General features: G+C 46.3%; 1 protein-coding gene across 1 annotated transcript; it reads left to right on the forward strand.

Moving 5' to 3' along the window:
- Positions 1–1,067: 1,067 nt before the first annotated feature.
- Positions 1,068–15,562, forward strand: LOC143335647 (juxtaposed with another zinc finger protein 1-like). Its single transcript, XM_076755213.1, has 5 exons — positions 1,068–1,354; positions 8,161–8,233; positions 9,425–9,621; positions 11,428–11,597; positions 12,575–15,562. Exons 1-5 carry the CDS (start codon positions 1,240–1,242, stop codon positions 12,749–12,751), a joined length of 732 nt encoding a protein of 243 aa, XP_076611328.1. The 5' UTR covers positions 1,068–1,239; the 3' UTR covers positions 12,752–15,562.
- Positions 15,563–15,600: the final 38 nt, after the last annotated feature.

The following is a 15,600-nucleotide window of genomic DNA, read 5'->3' on the forward strand; positions in this document are numbered from 1 at the left end:
CCTGGCAATAATTGAATCGATTCAATTAAACAAAAAATATAAATCAATAAAGCCAAGGCAAAGTATTCTGTATTGCACATTTTAAAGTGATTGTGTAAGGCATAAAGGATATTTAGAAATGCACTACAGCAGGAGACAAAATAATTTCTTGAAAAATTGTTATCCAGAAACCATTTACCATGATGAGTATAAATAGAAGAATGTAGATTGTCAGTATGTCCAGCTCACAGCCAGCTGTTATTCTGGGCCTATGACACCGCCACGCTTGATCTCAGGTGACTCTGATCACCAGAAACTTGGTTCATCTTCCAAACGTCTATCGTCACAGTACCTGGATGACTATTCAGGCCTGTTCATTGGCAACCTCTGAGATCCTAAAGGGACTAACTGGCACAAATTAACCATTGAGGACAAATGAACAACATGTTACCTCCAATGGATGAATTTTCTGATTTGCCTTCCTGATAAAAAAAAATTTGGGGAGTAAATACAATCACTAATATATCAAATGAATTCAGATTACATATGGTTTATTCCTCCATACAAGTTCTGGGTGACTGTTTCATCGCTCAGTGTACAGTGCTCCACCAAAGACTTAAATCTCAAGGCCAAACTGAAATGATGTTATTAAAGGCTGTTGCACTGTAAAAGGCAATATGCACACTGCAATGCAAATGTACATCAAATAAATCATTACAGATGTCTGAATTCACTGATACCTACTGATTTCATAAATTGCTCATTTGCAATTAATTTAGAGAGATATAACCAAAACATTTTGCTCAATCAATATAAACCAGATGTACAATATCTGGGGAAAAAAAAAAAAGGTAAATCAGATTATGTTCATAGTGTAAACTACACACTCTTTTCACTGTGTGCCTGTGTGTTTCTGTGATTTGTACATAACGCATGCAAATGAGCTAAAATCTAACTCTGATTTCGCCAAGTGTGTCTGATGTCATTAATAATGTCACAGTCAGCCTCCGGGGCACGGATCCCAACAGGTAGGCAGGCCGTGACGTAGGCTGCCACCAGCCAGCCCTACCCCCTTCCCCACCCCCACCGTCCCGCCTGCCTCCCAGCTGCGTCCGCCGCTGTCCTGTCTGGCCGCCCGGTGTCTGCTCCGCCGCTCCGCGCTCTGCGGCGCTCCCACCCCGACCCCGAAGACTCTCCTCGCGCACCACCCCGGCTCCCGGACCCCCCTCTCCACCCGGTGAATGCACCAGCGCCGAAAACATGACGGGCATCGCCGCCGCTTCTTTCTTCTCTAATTCCTGCAGGTTCGGGGGCTGCGGTCTCCAGTTCGAGTCTCTCGCCGAGCTCATCGTCCACATCGAGGACAATCACATCGGTGAGTCGAGCCAGAGGGGGAGACGGAGCTAGGCAGCTAGCTGGTATTAGCTAGCCTCCTAGCTAGTTAGCCGAACGCACGTAGGCTCGGCTTTGCATTCCGCTATTCCTGCTGCTCGCTCTCCGTCGAGGCTCGTCGGAGTGCGACTTATTCGGCAACACGACTTTAATTCTTTAAAAATTAACGCCGCTTCTCTGTGAAATAAGTGGCCGGCTTGTTTTGTCTTGCATTTGCCGTGATAGTCACCTTTTGCAGCGGTAACTCGGCTGAGAGGGCCGCGTAGGTCTCATAGGTGTAACTAGCATTCCGACCAGGCAGCGGTGTCACAGCTAACATCGCAGAGGAGCCCGTGTTTACGTCTCCGGGCCTGATGCAGAGCAGACGGGGCTCCTCTCACACCGTCTGTGTCCTGATCTGCCGTGTCGCGTTTGTCACCTCAGCGCACCCAGACATCACCTTTTGTAACACTTTCAGATTATGTCGGCGTCACTTCATTAGCGTTTGACGCCTTATCAGTTGAATCGAGTGGGGGCAGACGTTCAGTGAGATGATTTATTTTCTTCCACATGCACAAGTTACAACTTGTTGCACCGCTTATTAGGTTTTCATCGGACAGTAAACCCTTCGATAACTGTCAGCTGGCATATTGAGACTCACCATCACCTCACCCACCATTAACATCAGACAGTCAAATGCCATAGGGAGTGAAGTTCTTTAATTTATTGATAACCAATAAAGAGTGCTTTACTAAAAATATGCTACCTGTGGTAATTCATACATTTATCAACTTACCTGTCAATGCAGATAACAAAAATAGCCTCTCAAGAGTAACTGGATAGACATTATGTTTTAATTGCGCTAACTAATGACTGCCTGCAGAAATGCCCGCCATGCATGCAGGCCAGCACAGTTAATTAAATCTTTGGAAAAGTCTGGTTTTTGATGATATAAGAGGGTGAAAAAACATTGACATGTACTCTAATTAGTACCCTGCAATGTAATCCTTGTTAAATATTGAACACTTTTTGATGCACAGCCCATCGCATCTGCTTAAACACTAAATAGTACACCTGTGATCCACCACAGCAAAGTAAAGTCTCAATCCCCAAACACTCAGTAATCTGTGACAAAGTTGATGTGGACTGATCGTTATTTGTGGCATGCATCCGTCCTCGGGAGGCTGTTTGTAGTGGGTGAGGCAGTGGGGTGAGGGGGTAGAATGGATGCTTCATTGAGCCAGTCTCCATGGCAACCGGCTGTCTCTAAAGGGGTTGGGGGCTGTATATTGGCTGAGTTATTGCACACCTGCTGTCTCAAAAACAAAGAGCGCTGCCGAGCAGCCAGCTGTGGTGAGGACGACCCGTGCGTGACGTCAGGTCACACGTGGAGCGGGACTGATGCGCTGAGGTTTCACAACGGGGGTGAAGTCTTCGTGCGAGGGTGTTTGTGGGTGAGGAGGAAAGTGGAGCGGTGTGGGTGGTGGTGTTGTGGACCGCTCTTCGCCCTGCCATATGCCCCATTTGAAGATTAACCAAAAGGGGAGGGGGAATCATCAGTTGCCATTTTATTGTTACCTGCCGACCGCCATGTCTCCCCAAAACCATGTGAGCAAATTAAAGGATACAGACTAACATGAATGCTTGAATAGATTTAGTCTGTTTCAGCTGCACAGCCCAAACCCCTCAGACACTGATCTATGCCCCATCTGGCTCTTTGACCTTTGACCTCAACCGTCAGCTGAGCAGAATGGCGCTTTACCAGCCAGATCACTTGGATTAATGAGCTGCCCCTCTGCTCGCTTCTGCTGGTCATCTGAAGCTTCAAGATCACACATAGCCTAATCAATACTGCTCTCAGATCAGTTACCACGGGGATAAGTGTGACAGATGGAGGGAACTGAGGTGAGAGTGTGGGAGAAGAGGAGGGAGGAGGACGGGTACTGGCGCTCAGCTTCGACTCCCCCCTTGGAGTTTTGAAATAGAGCTGGAGTGTGGGATCAACAATCAATGGAGAGATAAGAGAACCTCCTCCTTGATCCTCAGAGCTCCTTCACACGAGACGTCAGATAAGCTGTTTGAGGCTCTGCAGATAACAGATCGTCGTGATGGTGCAAACAGATTCTGAAAAAGCAAGCACTCGCAATAAATCAGATAATGCAGAGGTGACAACAGGCCTGTGCTGTCAGACATAAATAGCGGTGAGAACTGAGTCAGTGGGTCTCAGGTCAGGGTGCAGAAATCAGTGCAGGCCTGTGCTCAGACATGTGGTCATTACTGTAGACTGTGCTGCCCTCTTGTGGTAGGACATCCTATGTGCTGCATCACTCTCCCCCCCAAAAAATGTGTATTTCTTGTTCTGCCTCTGGTTTGGTCCCCTGTGCACCTAATTTGAAGCACACAGTAGCCGGCAGCAAACAGACCAGATGAGCCTGTTGGGATCTTTTCCGTGAGAAAATCAGATAATATGTGGGTGTTCAGTGCTGACCTCATCGTAGAAGAAAGGACAGCAGCCTTCCTCTAACATGCCCGTACTGTTTAGATTACAGCTGAATGCAGGAAGAATGTGTCCGGTGAACTGTGTTTAGTGTGATGTTTGGTTGTTGACGAAGGCTTTGTGCGGTGACTCTAGGTAAGGTCTGAGGAATGTAATGATGTCAGGCTTGTCTGCCTGCGAGCACAGCAGCGCAGTGCACTGTGTTCTCACCTGCACAAGCACACACTTGCCTCTTACCTCACCACAGAGGAGCTGGGAGCCGGGGGGGGGGGTCCGATAGAGATTAAAACTAAGGAAGAGCTTTGAACGAAAAGGTTAAGGAAGGCAAAATATGGGTGTGAGCACAGGGGAATCCCAAACATCTCAGCTTTGTTTGGACAGAATTGTGTATAATATGTAATACTTGGGTTGACCTGTGTGGTAATGATGTGGGCTCTGCTGAAGCATGCTGATAATTAACCGATAGTAACTTTTAAAGATGTAAATCATTCAGCCCACAGGCCAAGTTTGACTCCGTTATCTGCTCTGGCTCAAACAAAAGGCGAATGCAAACACAATACGGTGAAGAAGTTTTGACCTGTCTGTCATTAACAGGAAGGAAAACCCCGTCCCTGCTGTTGGTAGTTTTTTTTTTTTTTTTGAATAAAGATTTAATTGCATAGCTTTGGAGGTATTGCCAGGATTTGCACTCATTTTTGCATTTGTTTTTTTATATGGAGCCTGTGGGACTGAGCAGCTACTGGATGTGATTCTTTAATGACTTCCAGGTGCAGTCGTGCTGACAGTGATTGTCAAAGCTGAGATGATTAGTCAATTGATGGAAGAGTTTCACAGGCACACATTGAATTAGTAAGTGCTTTGATAGATTTGCTGCTTTTCTTCATCTTACATTGTAGTAAAATGAGTATCTTTGAGTTCTGGGTGGCTGGTCAGAGAAAACAAGCCGCTCAAAGTTGACCTCTTTAACTCAGGCGAACTGTTTTCACTGTTTTCAGACATTTCATAGACATATTAAGTCAAATCTGTGATTTTAGACCGAGAGAAGCAACAAATCTACTTCAGATGTGATTTTTCAAGCAATTGCCACGTCATGTAAATCAGTATCAGAAAAGCCCCTTGTTAAGACCGTGAGGGTGATTTAAACCATATAGTCCGATCGCTTCCCATCCTACTTTGAGAGGTGTGACACGGGAAGGGGCGTGTGTTTGTGCGTGTGAGAGAGTGCGTTCACCATACTTCCCAAATGACCTGTCAGGGTGTAGCGGAGCAATTAGTGGACTGGCATCCCGAACTGGAAACTGCAAACCCTCTCTTTTCACGCTGCACACACAGTCACACAGTTTGCCTTTCGGAAGTCGCAGGGCCCGAGTGCCCCACCAAGCACTGGGAAGTGTAATTACAGAGAAGTTTGCCCCCCCCCCCCTCACCCATATCCCCCCTGCTCCTTCTCCTCCTCCTCCTCCTCCTCTCCTCTCCCTCCATCCGGTTGCCTGCTGCTCTAGAAACACGTTAAAATGCTCTCTGTGGCTTAATTAGCAGTCTGCAACACAAGCCATGCATTCTTGGCCTGGTTTCAACACATAAGGCACAGACCTTTACACATGTGCACATACATGTGGACTCACTCAGTGTGCGTTCAGCAGGGGGCAGCAGTGCACCGCCTGCCAGAGATGGATGTCTGCGTTGAAGTGAGTGGAGGCTGTTGATTGGTTTCTGCTTTTAATGACAGCAGTGCTAATCAGGGAGATATTTATAGACCCCAGAGACCCTGAAACGTCTCAGACATGCAGCACACATGCACAGAAATGTGGACGGAGCACACACACGGAGTAGGCTGCCGTTAATGCACTGTGTAGGTTAAATGTGAAACTGGTTTATTGAATCAGTGAAAATTGATGTTCATGTAGCTTACTGTGTGTGTGTGTGTGTGTGTGTGTGTGTGTGTGTGTGTGTGTGTGTGTGTGGAGGATCAGCAGCGTGTTAGCTTCCTGTCCTGCTAGGTGAGCGGAAGTCGTAAAGCCGGTGAACGTTTACTGCAGCTCTCTCTCTCTCTCTCTCTCTCTCTCTCTCTCTCTCTCTCTCTCTCTCTCTCTCTCTCTCTGTCTCTCTGTCTCTCTCTCTCTCTGTCTCTCTCTCTCTCTCTCTCTGTCTCTCTCTCTCTCTCTCTCTCTCTGTCTCTCTCTCTCTCTCTCTGCACCTGGCTTGCTCCATTGCCACCAACACCCCTCTCCCCCCCCCCCCCCCCCCGTCTCTACACACACATGCACACACTTACCTCATATCTGAGCTGCTTGTACATCCCAGGTTATTAACTCTGGCATTTTTTCTCCTGGAACTTGTTCTTTAATACCTGGCTGTGAGACATTTGCCGAAATGGCATTTAGCTGACTTCAGCTGACAGAACTTCTGTGTTCCATATACAGTTTGCCACTTTGGGAGACTGTAGCATCCAGTTTTTGCTCTTTGCTGACCTTTCATAGATGCGGCACGAAGCTGGAACAACACGTCGATTAGTTGATCAGCAAAGTTAATCTGCAGCTGTTCTGATCATTGATTCATCGTTTTGGTCAATGTTCCAAACAAACAAGCCAAAAACTCGTTGGTTCCAGCTTCAGTAGTGTTTGATATCTGACAGATGTTGTCTGAAGGTGTTGGTTTGTTGTGATTTTGCCATGATATATGTTGTTTTTCTGTTCCTGAGGGCTACATTACAGTCAGATGATACACTGCTTCAGTTGAGTTCAAGGAGCAATGAATGCCCTTACACACACTCACATTTACTATTTTTCTTGTCTTTTAAAATCCTCAGAGCACCTCAGTGGTCATTCCTATAGTGTCACCACATTATATCAACATATAAAGTCACACAAAGATTCAGGCTCAGCGGGTTAAAAGAGGCCAGACTTCATTGTCATGTGTTGTGACGCAGCCTTGTCAGTGATGTAGGTCCATGAGTGTATGTGCATGCGTGTGTGTGTGTGTGTGTGTGTGTGTTTGTGTGTGCGCACACGTGCAGAGACCTCTGGCCTCTACATCTGAGCAGCAGGTAGGATTATTAAGGCTCAGCTATAAACGACTGTCAAAGACCTCCACTGTGGACCACCTCAGACGCCTGTTTGTGTCTGTGTGTGTTCATGGATGCACGCCCCTGCTATCTTTTTTTCTCGGCTAGCCTTTTCAGTGTTTTCACATATAATCACATGTAAAGGAGGACTGCGGTCCACACAGCAGCAGCGGCAGCAGTGCGCATTTTTTCGAGGTTGTTTTCGTGTTTGCTGGGCTCCTCGGTGTTCTCCTGCGCGGTGGGAAGTCTGCATTCTTTTTTAATTATGAGGTGTGAAAGCCTAAAAAACCAAAGGGCTAAGAAGGCCAACACACAAACACACACACACACACACACTTGGGATTTGTTGGAAGGGAACGTCCAGGAGTGTGTTGTTAATCGTTGCACAGAGATGATCCAGTTCTTGGATCTGAATCGCAATACATCTGCTAGCCATTACATATAAAGCTGCAATTATGCCCACATACACACACAGACATAGCCATGCACGCCATGGCCTGGGCCTAGTTTTTTTTTGAGTGTGGCTCCCTCTGGATGTTCCCCTGTTGAACACTTGATGGCACTGCTACTGCACAGATGCACCCACCCACAGCGTTTTCATGCACACTTGCCCCTGTTTTCCAGGGGGGTGGGAGGTGGGGCTTTGAAGTTAACACTGCTTCCCTCAGGCAGTGGAAGTTGCCTACTGTAGTGTGACTGACTTAGCAAGTCAACTGGAAAAAGCATGTGTCTGTGTGTGCGTCTGTGCATTTGTGTGTCTTTGGTGTAATACACTGTGTACATTCATCACGCCTCCAAGTCGCTCTTTCACTCACGGACAAATTTCGTGTTTACCACATTCAGCCTCCGGCGATAATTAAGCAGCCTTGGGTCACTTTGGGAAAGGCATTGGTAGTAAATTACTGAGGGCTTGGCGCTGGTGTAATAATGCGCCACTTATGAAAGTATCCGAAATGTATCTGCAGGCTCTCACATATTATGGAGTAATACAGAGAACGCAGTGTGAGAAACATCCAGTAATCTATCAGCTAGTCTGGCAGGAAGAATAGATGTATGAGTCAGCTGCTTGCTACGAATATTCCCACAACATTTTCCCTCCACAGAGAGCTGTGATTAATCTACATGTCTCTCTCTCTCTCTCTCTCTCTCCCTCTCTCTCTCTCTCTCTCTCTCTCTTTCTCTCTTTCTCTCTCTCTCTCTCTCTCTCTCTCTCTCTCTCTCTCTCTCCCTCCCTCCCTCTCTCTCTCAGACACAGATCCACGGGTCCTGGAGAAGCAGGAACAACAGCAGCCCACTTATCTGGCCCTAAGTTACATCAACAGGTACACACGCGCGCACGCACGCACACACGCACACACACACACACAAAACCAAAGGTGTCCATCCAATAGGGGGCAGCATTGCTCCACCGGTGAAAGTCCATGGTTTGTGTGTGTGTGTGTGAGCGTGCACATGTGGCTTGCAGAGGGCAGCTCCAATGACTGATGCCTTCCCATAGACACAGCAGTGACTCATCCGCAGACCAGTGCAGAAAACCACACAAGACAATCACTCCTGACTCCACGCGCTGCGAACGGCACAGCCAAAGGCGCCGTTTCAGGATTATGGCATGTGTGTGTTTTTGTGCGGTGAACCGATGTGTCACGTCCCACTTAATGCTCCATTAAATCACACCAAGACCCAACGTTGAGAACGATAACGGTGAAACATAGAGGGCAAGAGAGGATGAGGTTTGTTTTCTGTGGTAACTGCTCAAGTGGCGAGGTTGTAAATGTCATCCGTATTCACTGTACAATGTTGTGATGACTGTATATTTAAAGGGGCAGTTCATTCAGCTCAGTTATGTCTTGTCAAACCTCAGACTTCCCTCTCATAGTGTACAGAGAAGCTATAATTAGACGGGATGAAACCTTAAATGCTCCCGTGCTGGTCACAAATAACACGAGACAGAGAGAAAACATGAATAGAAGCAGAGTTTAAAGAACATAACAGCAGATAGGCTTTATTAAAGTGGATTTCCAGTTAATCACAGCTGGACTGGGGCCTCATTTTGTGGTTTTGACCATCATTCCCGTCAGAATTGTAGTCACAGAGGATCTGGGGACTCAGCAACATCTGTTAAAATAAGTTGGAGCAGAAAACATCCGCAGTCAGACCATCAGACAGGTTTTTAAACAAACCAGAACTCATTTGGGAGGGAAGACAAAGGCGATTTGTAACATTAGTTTCCAAACGGTCTGTTGTGAACATCCATCACAGCCTAAAGACTGACTTCCTGGTTCAGTTTTGTCTTATCACACTTGCTGTAGTTGTATGTGCACAGTTTTCCTGTTCAGTAAGGGATTGTTTCTGACATCGTTTTTAGCTTTACTTCTAAATAACAGCAATGGCCAATGAAATTAACACCCAATAATTATCGGTTAAGTGATGAAGTTTGGTATTTCAGTAGGTTCGCCATGGTTGCCTGGTGGGAGGTTTGCTGGTAGATTATATTAGATCGCCTGTTCCATCAGGTTCATGACGGATGCGGCCCGCCGGGAGCAGGAGACCATGAAGAAGAAGGCCACTCCCAAACTGTCCCTGTCCATCACCGGCGGAGTGTCCAGGAACAGCACGGCCACGCCTCCTCGCCACACCAGCGGTAACCTGACGCCTCCCGTCACGCCCCCAATCACCCCCTCCTCCTCCTTCCGCAGCAGCACGCCTACAGGTACGACAGGTGTGTGTGTTGAAATGTGTGTTTGAGGGCGAGGAAAGGCAGATTGCTTACACTTGTCGAGTGAATGGAGGTGTTGAAACGGGCTAATGCAAATTAACCCCGGTGGTGGTAACAAAAAAACGCTTGCAATTAGGGTTGCACCATCAGGAGCCCATTCGTCAAATTCAGACAGCGTACTGAGGAGCAAATGAAGATATTTGCAGCGTGAAAGGAATGCAGCTCATTTCATCGCAAAAATCCAAATATTACTACAATATCTGCCAAAGAGCACAGGCCAGCTCACCTTTTATTCAGTAAAACTGCACATCATTCACTTTCAACCATAAAAGTTATTTTGTAGGATTGTAGGAGGATTTTTGGATGTTAATATTTCTTCAGATTTTTTGTATCACAAAGAAAACTGACTTCCAGAGTGAAACGTGGAAGAGGCTCAAACCCCAGTCACTGTCTGCTGCTGCTTGTGTGTGTGTGTGTGTGTGTGTGTGTGTGTGTGTGTGTGTGTGTGTGTGTGTGTGTGTGTGTACGTACCTGTGTGTGTCTGCGTCTGCTGTTTGTGAGTTGGATTTGGTGGCCCCTGTAGTGAGCAGACCAGTCAACACTCTGCTAATTACATAGCAGCTGTCACGCTGTGTGTCTGCATGGGGCCGTGTGTTGCACAGCCCAGAAGCAGATGTCCAATTCCAGCCCAAATGGTTCCAAACGTAGTGTTAGGTCTGGGCTTATACACCAGCGTGGCTTCACACACACACACACACGCACACACACACACACACACACACACACACACACACACACTCTCTCTCACACTCACATGCACACGCCCTCTTTCGACATGTGCCAGGGTGCCATCCATTTCCTCATGCTGAGGTGCAGCATTTCCTGTGAGATGGTGGGGGGTCAGTGGGCCTTTATGTATGTGTGTGTGTGTGTGTGTGTGTGTGTGTGTGTGTGTGTGTGTGTGTGTGTGTGCGTGCACATGCGCCTGAACATTTCAATAATGTGGTATGTGGATGTCTGTGTGTGTGCATGCATGTGAGTGGAAAATGTTCTGCACTTAGCAAAGCACTTTTTCCAGGCTGAGCGATGGGGATCACTCCCACTTAATGATCTCTTTCTCAGTGCCAACCCCTGCGTTTTGACTCACAGGCGCACATGTAAACACACATGCACACCACTGCTGCTTTGTGTGTGCAGTGATTTCAGTGACATGTGGGCTGTTAAAGAATACATTAAGAACAGAATATAGAGAAAACTGTTGTTAATAATAATCAATACTAACAATAGTAATCTGTATTTATGGAGCACCTTCCTAAACCCACGTTAACAAGCTGATCATCAGAACACTGTTGGTGGAGTAATAAACAGATGAAACCAATCACACAAATAAAACCAGTCAATAAAAAAGGAGTAGAATCAGGAAAAGATGTATAGCGTGGAGAGGGGCAGAGCTTTGAAAGGCTGCAGAAAGATCCTGAAATCAATTGTAAAACATGCTGGGAGCCAGTGCGAGGAGGCTAAAGCAGGCTGAAGGTGGCTCTCTGTACAAACGGGAGCTGATTACGACAGAGGCTGTTGCAGCAGTTGAGGTGAGAAGAGATGACAGCGTGTAAAATGCTGTCCATGTCTTCAAATGATAAGATCGATTGTGTTATGGAAATATTTAAAAGAAAAAGTCACATATTATCTCTGTTTATTAAATTCCCAAGTCATGATGCGCTTTTGGCTATGCTCCCATTCATTTTTCATCGGGGATGACTCACAGCTTTTTTGTTCTGTGTGTCTCCATTGTGCCTCCAGGCAGTGAGTATGATGAGGAGGAGGTAGACTACGAGGAGTCGGACAGCGATGAGTCGTGGACCACAGAAAGCGCCATCAGCTCTGAGTCCATCCTCAGCTCCATGTGCATGAACGGGGGAGAGGAGAAGCCATTCGCCTGCCCTGTCCCCGGCTGTAAGAAGAGATACAAGGTGAGGCTGCACCAGAGTCGGTCCCAAGCGCTCAGCCTTTGCACACAAGCTTTCCACACTGGAGCTTTTGTCTGAGAATCACATGCCTGACATAGTATTTGAAAAGCACATTATAAATCCAGAATGTCTCGATTGGAAGCAGTGATAAATATATCATAGTATATTTGCTTTGGTTCTAGTTTATTACAGCTTGTGACAAAACCCTCATTCAGCTTTTAGACCCTGCTCTTTGACTAAATGACACTGTGGGAACATTTCTCTCTTCTACCCTTTTTAGAGCAAAACAGTGATATGGGATAAAGCCGCATTGATTGTTGGTCTGTTCACATGTGTTATTCAACCTGACTTCTCCACCTGCTGTCTGACAGGGTTTGATGGAGTTCTGACCAGCTATGATGTAAAACTGTAAAGAGGGATTTCTGTGATAACTTCACTTTAAAAGTTTCTGTAGGATGACTATGTAGTAGTTAGTAGTATCAGTAATCAAATGCTATGCTAGGCGAGTCCAAAGATAACAAAATCTGCCGCACACCACCTCTGAAGTTCACTTAGTAACATGTTCTATCTCGTTTTTTTAATGTGCACAAAAACCACAGAGGAAAAAATGACGCGCTGAACCGTTCCATGACCAGCTGCAGTGACTTCCTGCAGTCTCCACTGGTTGGCTGGTTTCCTGGAGTCTTGCTCTGACATAAGAAAGATATAAAGTGTACGACTTGTAAAAGGTGCTGGAAGGTGGATTTGTTTGTCTTTGGACAGAGCCAGGCTAACTGTTTCCCCCTGTTTCCAGTCTTTATGCTAAGCTAAGCTAACCACCTTAGATGAGAGTGGTTTGGCACAGTTGCAGACCTGAGTCAGTAAGTCTGCAGGCTGCAGTCTGGTATGAACGCCGGTCAAACGTGATACTCCTGTGTAAAAAGTGTGCTTGCAACCATTGTCCCCTTCCATGACGCAACTCCTCCTTCCCGTCTCTTCAGAACGTGAATGGTATCAAATACCACGCCAAGAATGGCCACCGCACGCAGATCCGTGTGAGGAAACCCTTCAAGTGTCGCTGCGGCAAGAGCTACAAGACCTCGCAGGGCCTGAGGCACCACACCATCAACTTCCACCCGCCCGTCTCCACTGAGATCCTGCGCAAGATTCAAGGCTAGAGCCCGCTGTCTCACCAGCGAACTACCCCAAACATAGCCCTATCGTGACGCTCCTTACCCGACCCTTTTATACACACCCCACACACTAAAGGAAGTGCATGCTTTAAGTTGTTCTCATTTACTTTTTTTTTTTTTCATCTTTTTGTTCGTGTTATATTTTTTATATCCATGTTATATCACTTGTATTTTTGGAAAAAAAAAAAGTATCTTTGTAGTATTTTTAATGTTGTACATTTGCACATTCGTATATGCTATCACGTTACTTTTTTCTATTGTTTGACTTACATAAGGTGCTAACTGTAAAAAACAACAGAAAGAAAAGACAAAAAAACAAACGGCGTGAAAGAAGAGAGGGGAAACGTAAAAGATGTGAAACAGGAAGTGCAGACGAGCCCTGCCCCTTCTCCTGCTCGCCTCTGAGCGGAATGAAGTTGACCCGTGCGCTGATCTGAGCTCAGCGCTCGTTACACACCCTGACACTCCCGCTGAGCTTCGATCTGTGCCTTCGCAGCAACTTCTGGGGGTTTAGGCGCGAGAGTTAAGTTATACTTTAAATAGATATATTGATATATAAACAATAGATATGTATGTGTACATAAAAATATATAAAAGTATTCATGAGCATATACATAAATAGTTACACTTTATTTTCAAGCTTTATTTTATATATTTCTGTCAGTGTTTTAGATAGTGTTCTTTTCTTTGAATCAGTAAGTGTTCCTTTTATTCCTTATTTGCTGAGATGGCTAGTTCTGTCACCTCAGAGGTCGAAGTCAAACAGCTGGCTGACTTTCGGTTCGGAGAGTCAGGTCGTCTCTCGCCGCATCCTCGAGGTCAGGAGCCGACGCGCCTTTCAGTTCGACGCTTCTCTGAATCTCGCGCGATGTTTCACTGTCCATCAGGAAGGGACGCTCAGCGCTGAACGTATTAGGACACGGCCCAGGCCAGTAATCCATACCTTAAAGTTGTCATCCCCGCAGAAAGCCATCCATGTCTTTCATATCTCCAGTGTTTCCTCATTCCGAGTGCCAGAGCTGTGCTCCAGAGACTTAGCCGTGAAAGCAGGTTAAGCATCATACTGTATTCCAGTTGCCAAGATCTTAGTTGTTTTGTTTTTCCATGATTGTTGCCAACAGCTCTCCACTGCCAAACATTGACCATACCATGTGCCTGATGGGGGAGGGGTTGGGGGGGTGGGGTGGGTGGGTGGTAGGGAGTTGTAATGGTTTCACCCTGGAGGTCGCCAAACGCGTGGCAGTGATGTTCTTCTTCATTGCGCCTCCTAAACGTGCGGATGAGTGGATGTACATCGACGGAATGTTTTCGTGCATGCTTTCTGTGTCGTAACAGGAGAAACAACGTGTGAAAGGAGCCGGTGGATTTGTATTTGAAAGAGATTAGCATCTACAACCTGTCATTTGTGCGTGTGTGTTGTAGACAAGAGCATTCCAGGTCACTGTATGTATGTATGTATGTATGTATGTATGTATGTGTGTGTGTGTGTGTGTGTGTGTGTGTGTGTGTGTGTGTGTGTGTGTGTGAGTGAGTGAGTGTGTGTTTTTCAGCAGTGTCATCAGCCTGTAGAGTGTTACTGTGTTCTGTGTTTCAGTGCTCGGGTCTGTCGTGTTTTCTGCGCCAGGCCGCCGGTTTGACTCCTGCGGAGCAGGATGGCTGGCCGGCCGGCTGGCAGCGTTGCGTCATGTAGTGTAGCGGCGGCCAGCTTGTCCCACTGACTGGGATTTCATCATTCATTGCCTCAAGAAAAACAAGAGCGGTGCGGTGCAGCGCCGCGAGCCAAGACACACAGATTTGTGACATCATTTCTCTCATTGTGCACGATGTTTTTTTTTTTTTATTCTGTGGAAGGCTCGAAGCATGGGCTGTTTCTGTTTTGTTCATGTGATGGGTACAGCGACCTCTGACATGCACACACCCTCCTGTCCTACGAGCTGCTGTTGCCATGGAAACCACTGGGCTAGCGTGGCAAAGATACCTTTTTTTTGTGATAATGCTTCATTTTCCACAGTCTTTGCAAGGCAGGTACCAGATTTTGTTCTCTGGTATTTCCTTTTTTAACCCCTTTATTTAGGTTAAATGAACATGTTTTTTAAACCCCTGAATTTCTTAATTTCCTGTTCTTATTTTACAAATTACCATGCGCCTTTACTGTAATCACAATGCCTTTAAGTAGTGTGCTACCTGACAAATAAGCACAAATGTGGCCGGAAAGACATCCGTGTCTATGTCGAGGCACCAAGAAGTGGGCCAAGATCTCTTAAATCCTGATATCAGTTTCAACATCTTTGGACTTACTACCCTGAAAGCAACCCTGAGATAATGGTGTGTGTGATAGAAAAGCTTCAAGGCTGGGATCAGAGCAGACCCGAAGGCAGACGGAGACTGAGAGTCTCCCGTTAGGAGCGCTGTCAAACACTCGTAAAACCATCCCCACTTCATGGACACCATGGCAATAGTTTCAGCTTAACACCTGGGCCAATTGCAGTATTAGACATATGGGAGAGGAGGAGCGGAGGCTGTGTGCAGGAGGAGGAGATGAGGGAGGGGTTTCAGTATACCGTGTACAGTGAATGTATTGTAATGTGTGTCTGTTTGTCAAGTGCTTTTAAATTATATTTTCGTATGTAACGTGGAGACCGATGTTTCCTTTTTGTATGGGGGGACAACAGGTTCTGAGCAGAGTAACTTGTAAATGATGTCAAACTGTCTTTCTATATAAAAGAGAAGCTGCTTCAATGTAAACAGGAAATGACTGAAAAAAAAAATTGAAAAATAAAGCAAAAATGCTCTGTGGCTCGTGTCGTTTCTTCCCTCTTCAACCCAAAGGAGAC

Source organism: Chaetodon auriga, chromosome 17, assembly GCF_051107435.1.
Source record: "Chaetodon auriga isolate fChaAug3 chromosome 17, fChaAug3.hap1, whole genome shotgun sequence".
In the NCBI taxonomy this organism is placed as follows: Eukaryota; Metazoa; Chordata; class Actinopteri; order Chaetodontiformes; family Chaetodontidae; genus Chaetodon; species Chaetodon auriga.

Coding starts and splice junctions, on each gene's coding strand:
- LOC143335647 (XM_076755213.1), top strand. CDS start 1,240: ATGACGGGCATCGCCGCCGCTTCTTTCTTCTCTAATTCCTGCAGGTTC. Junction 8,234..9,424: donor GCCCTAAGTTACATCAACAG/GTACACACGCGC, acceptor CTGTTCCATCAG/GTTCATGACGGATGCGGCCC. Junction 11,598..12,574: donor GCTGTAAGAAGAGATACAAG/GTGAGGCTGCAC, acceptor CCGTCTCTTCAG/AACGTGAATGGTATCAAATA.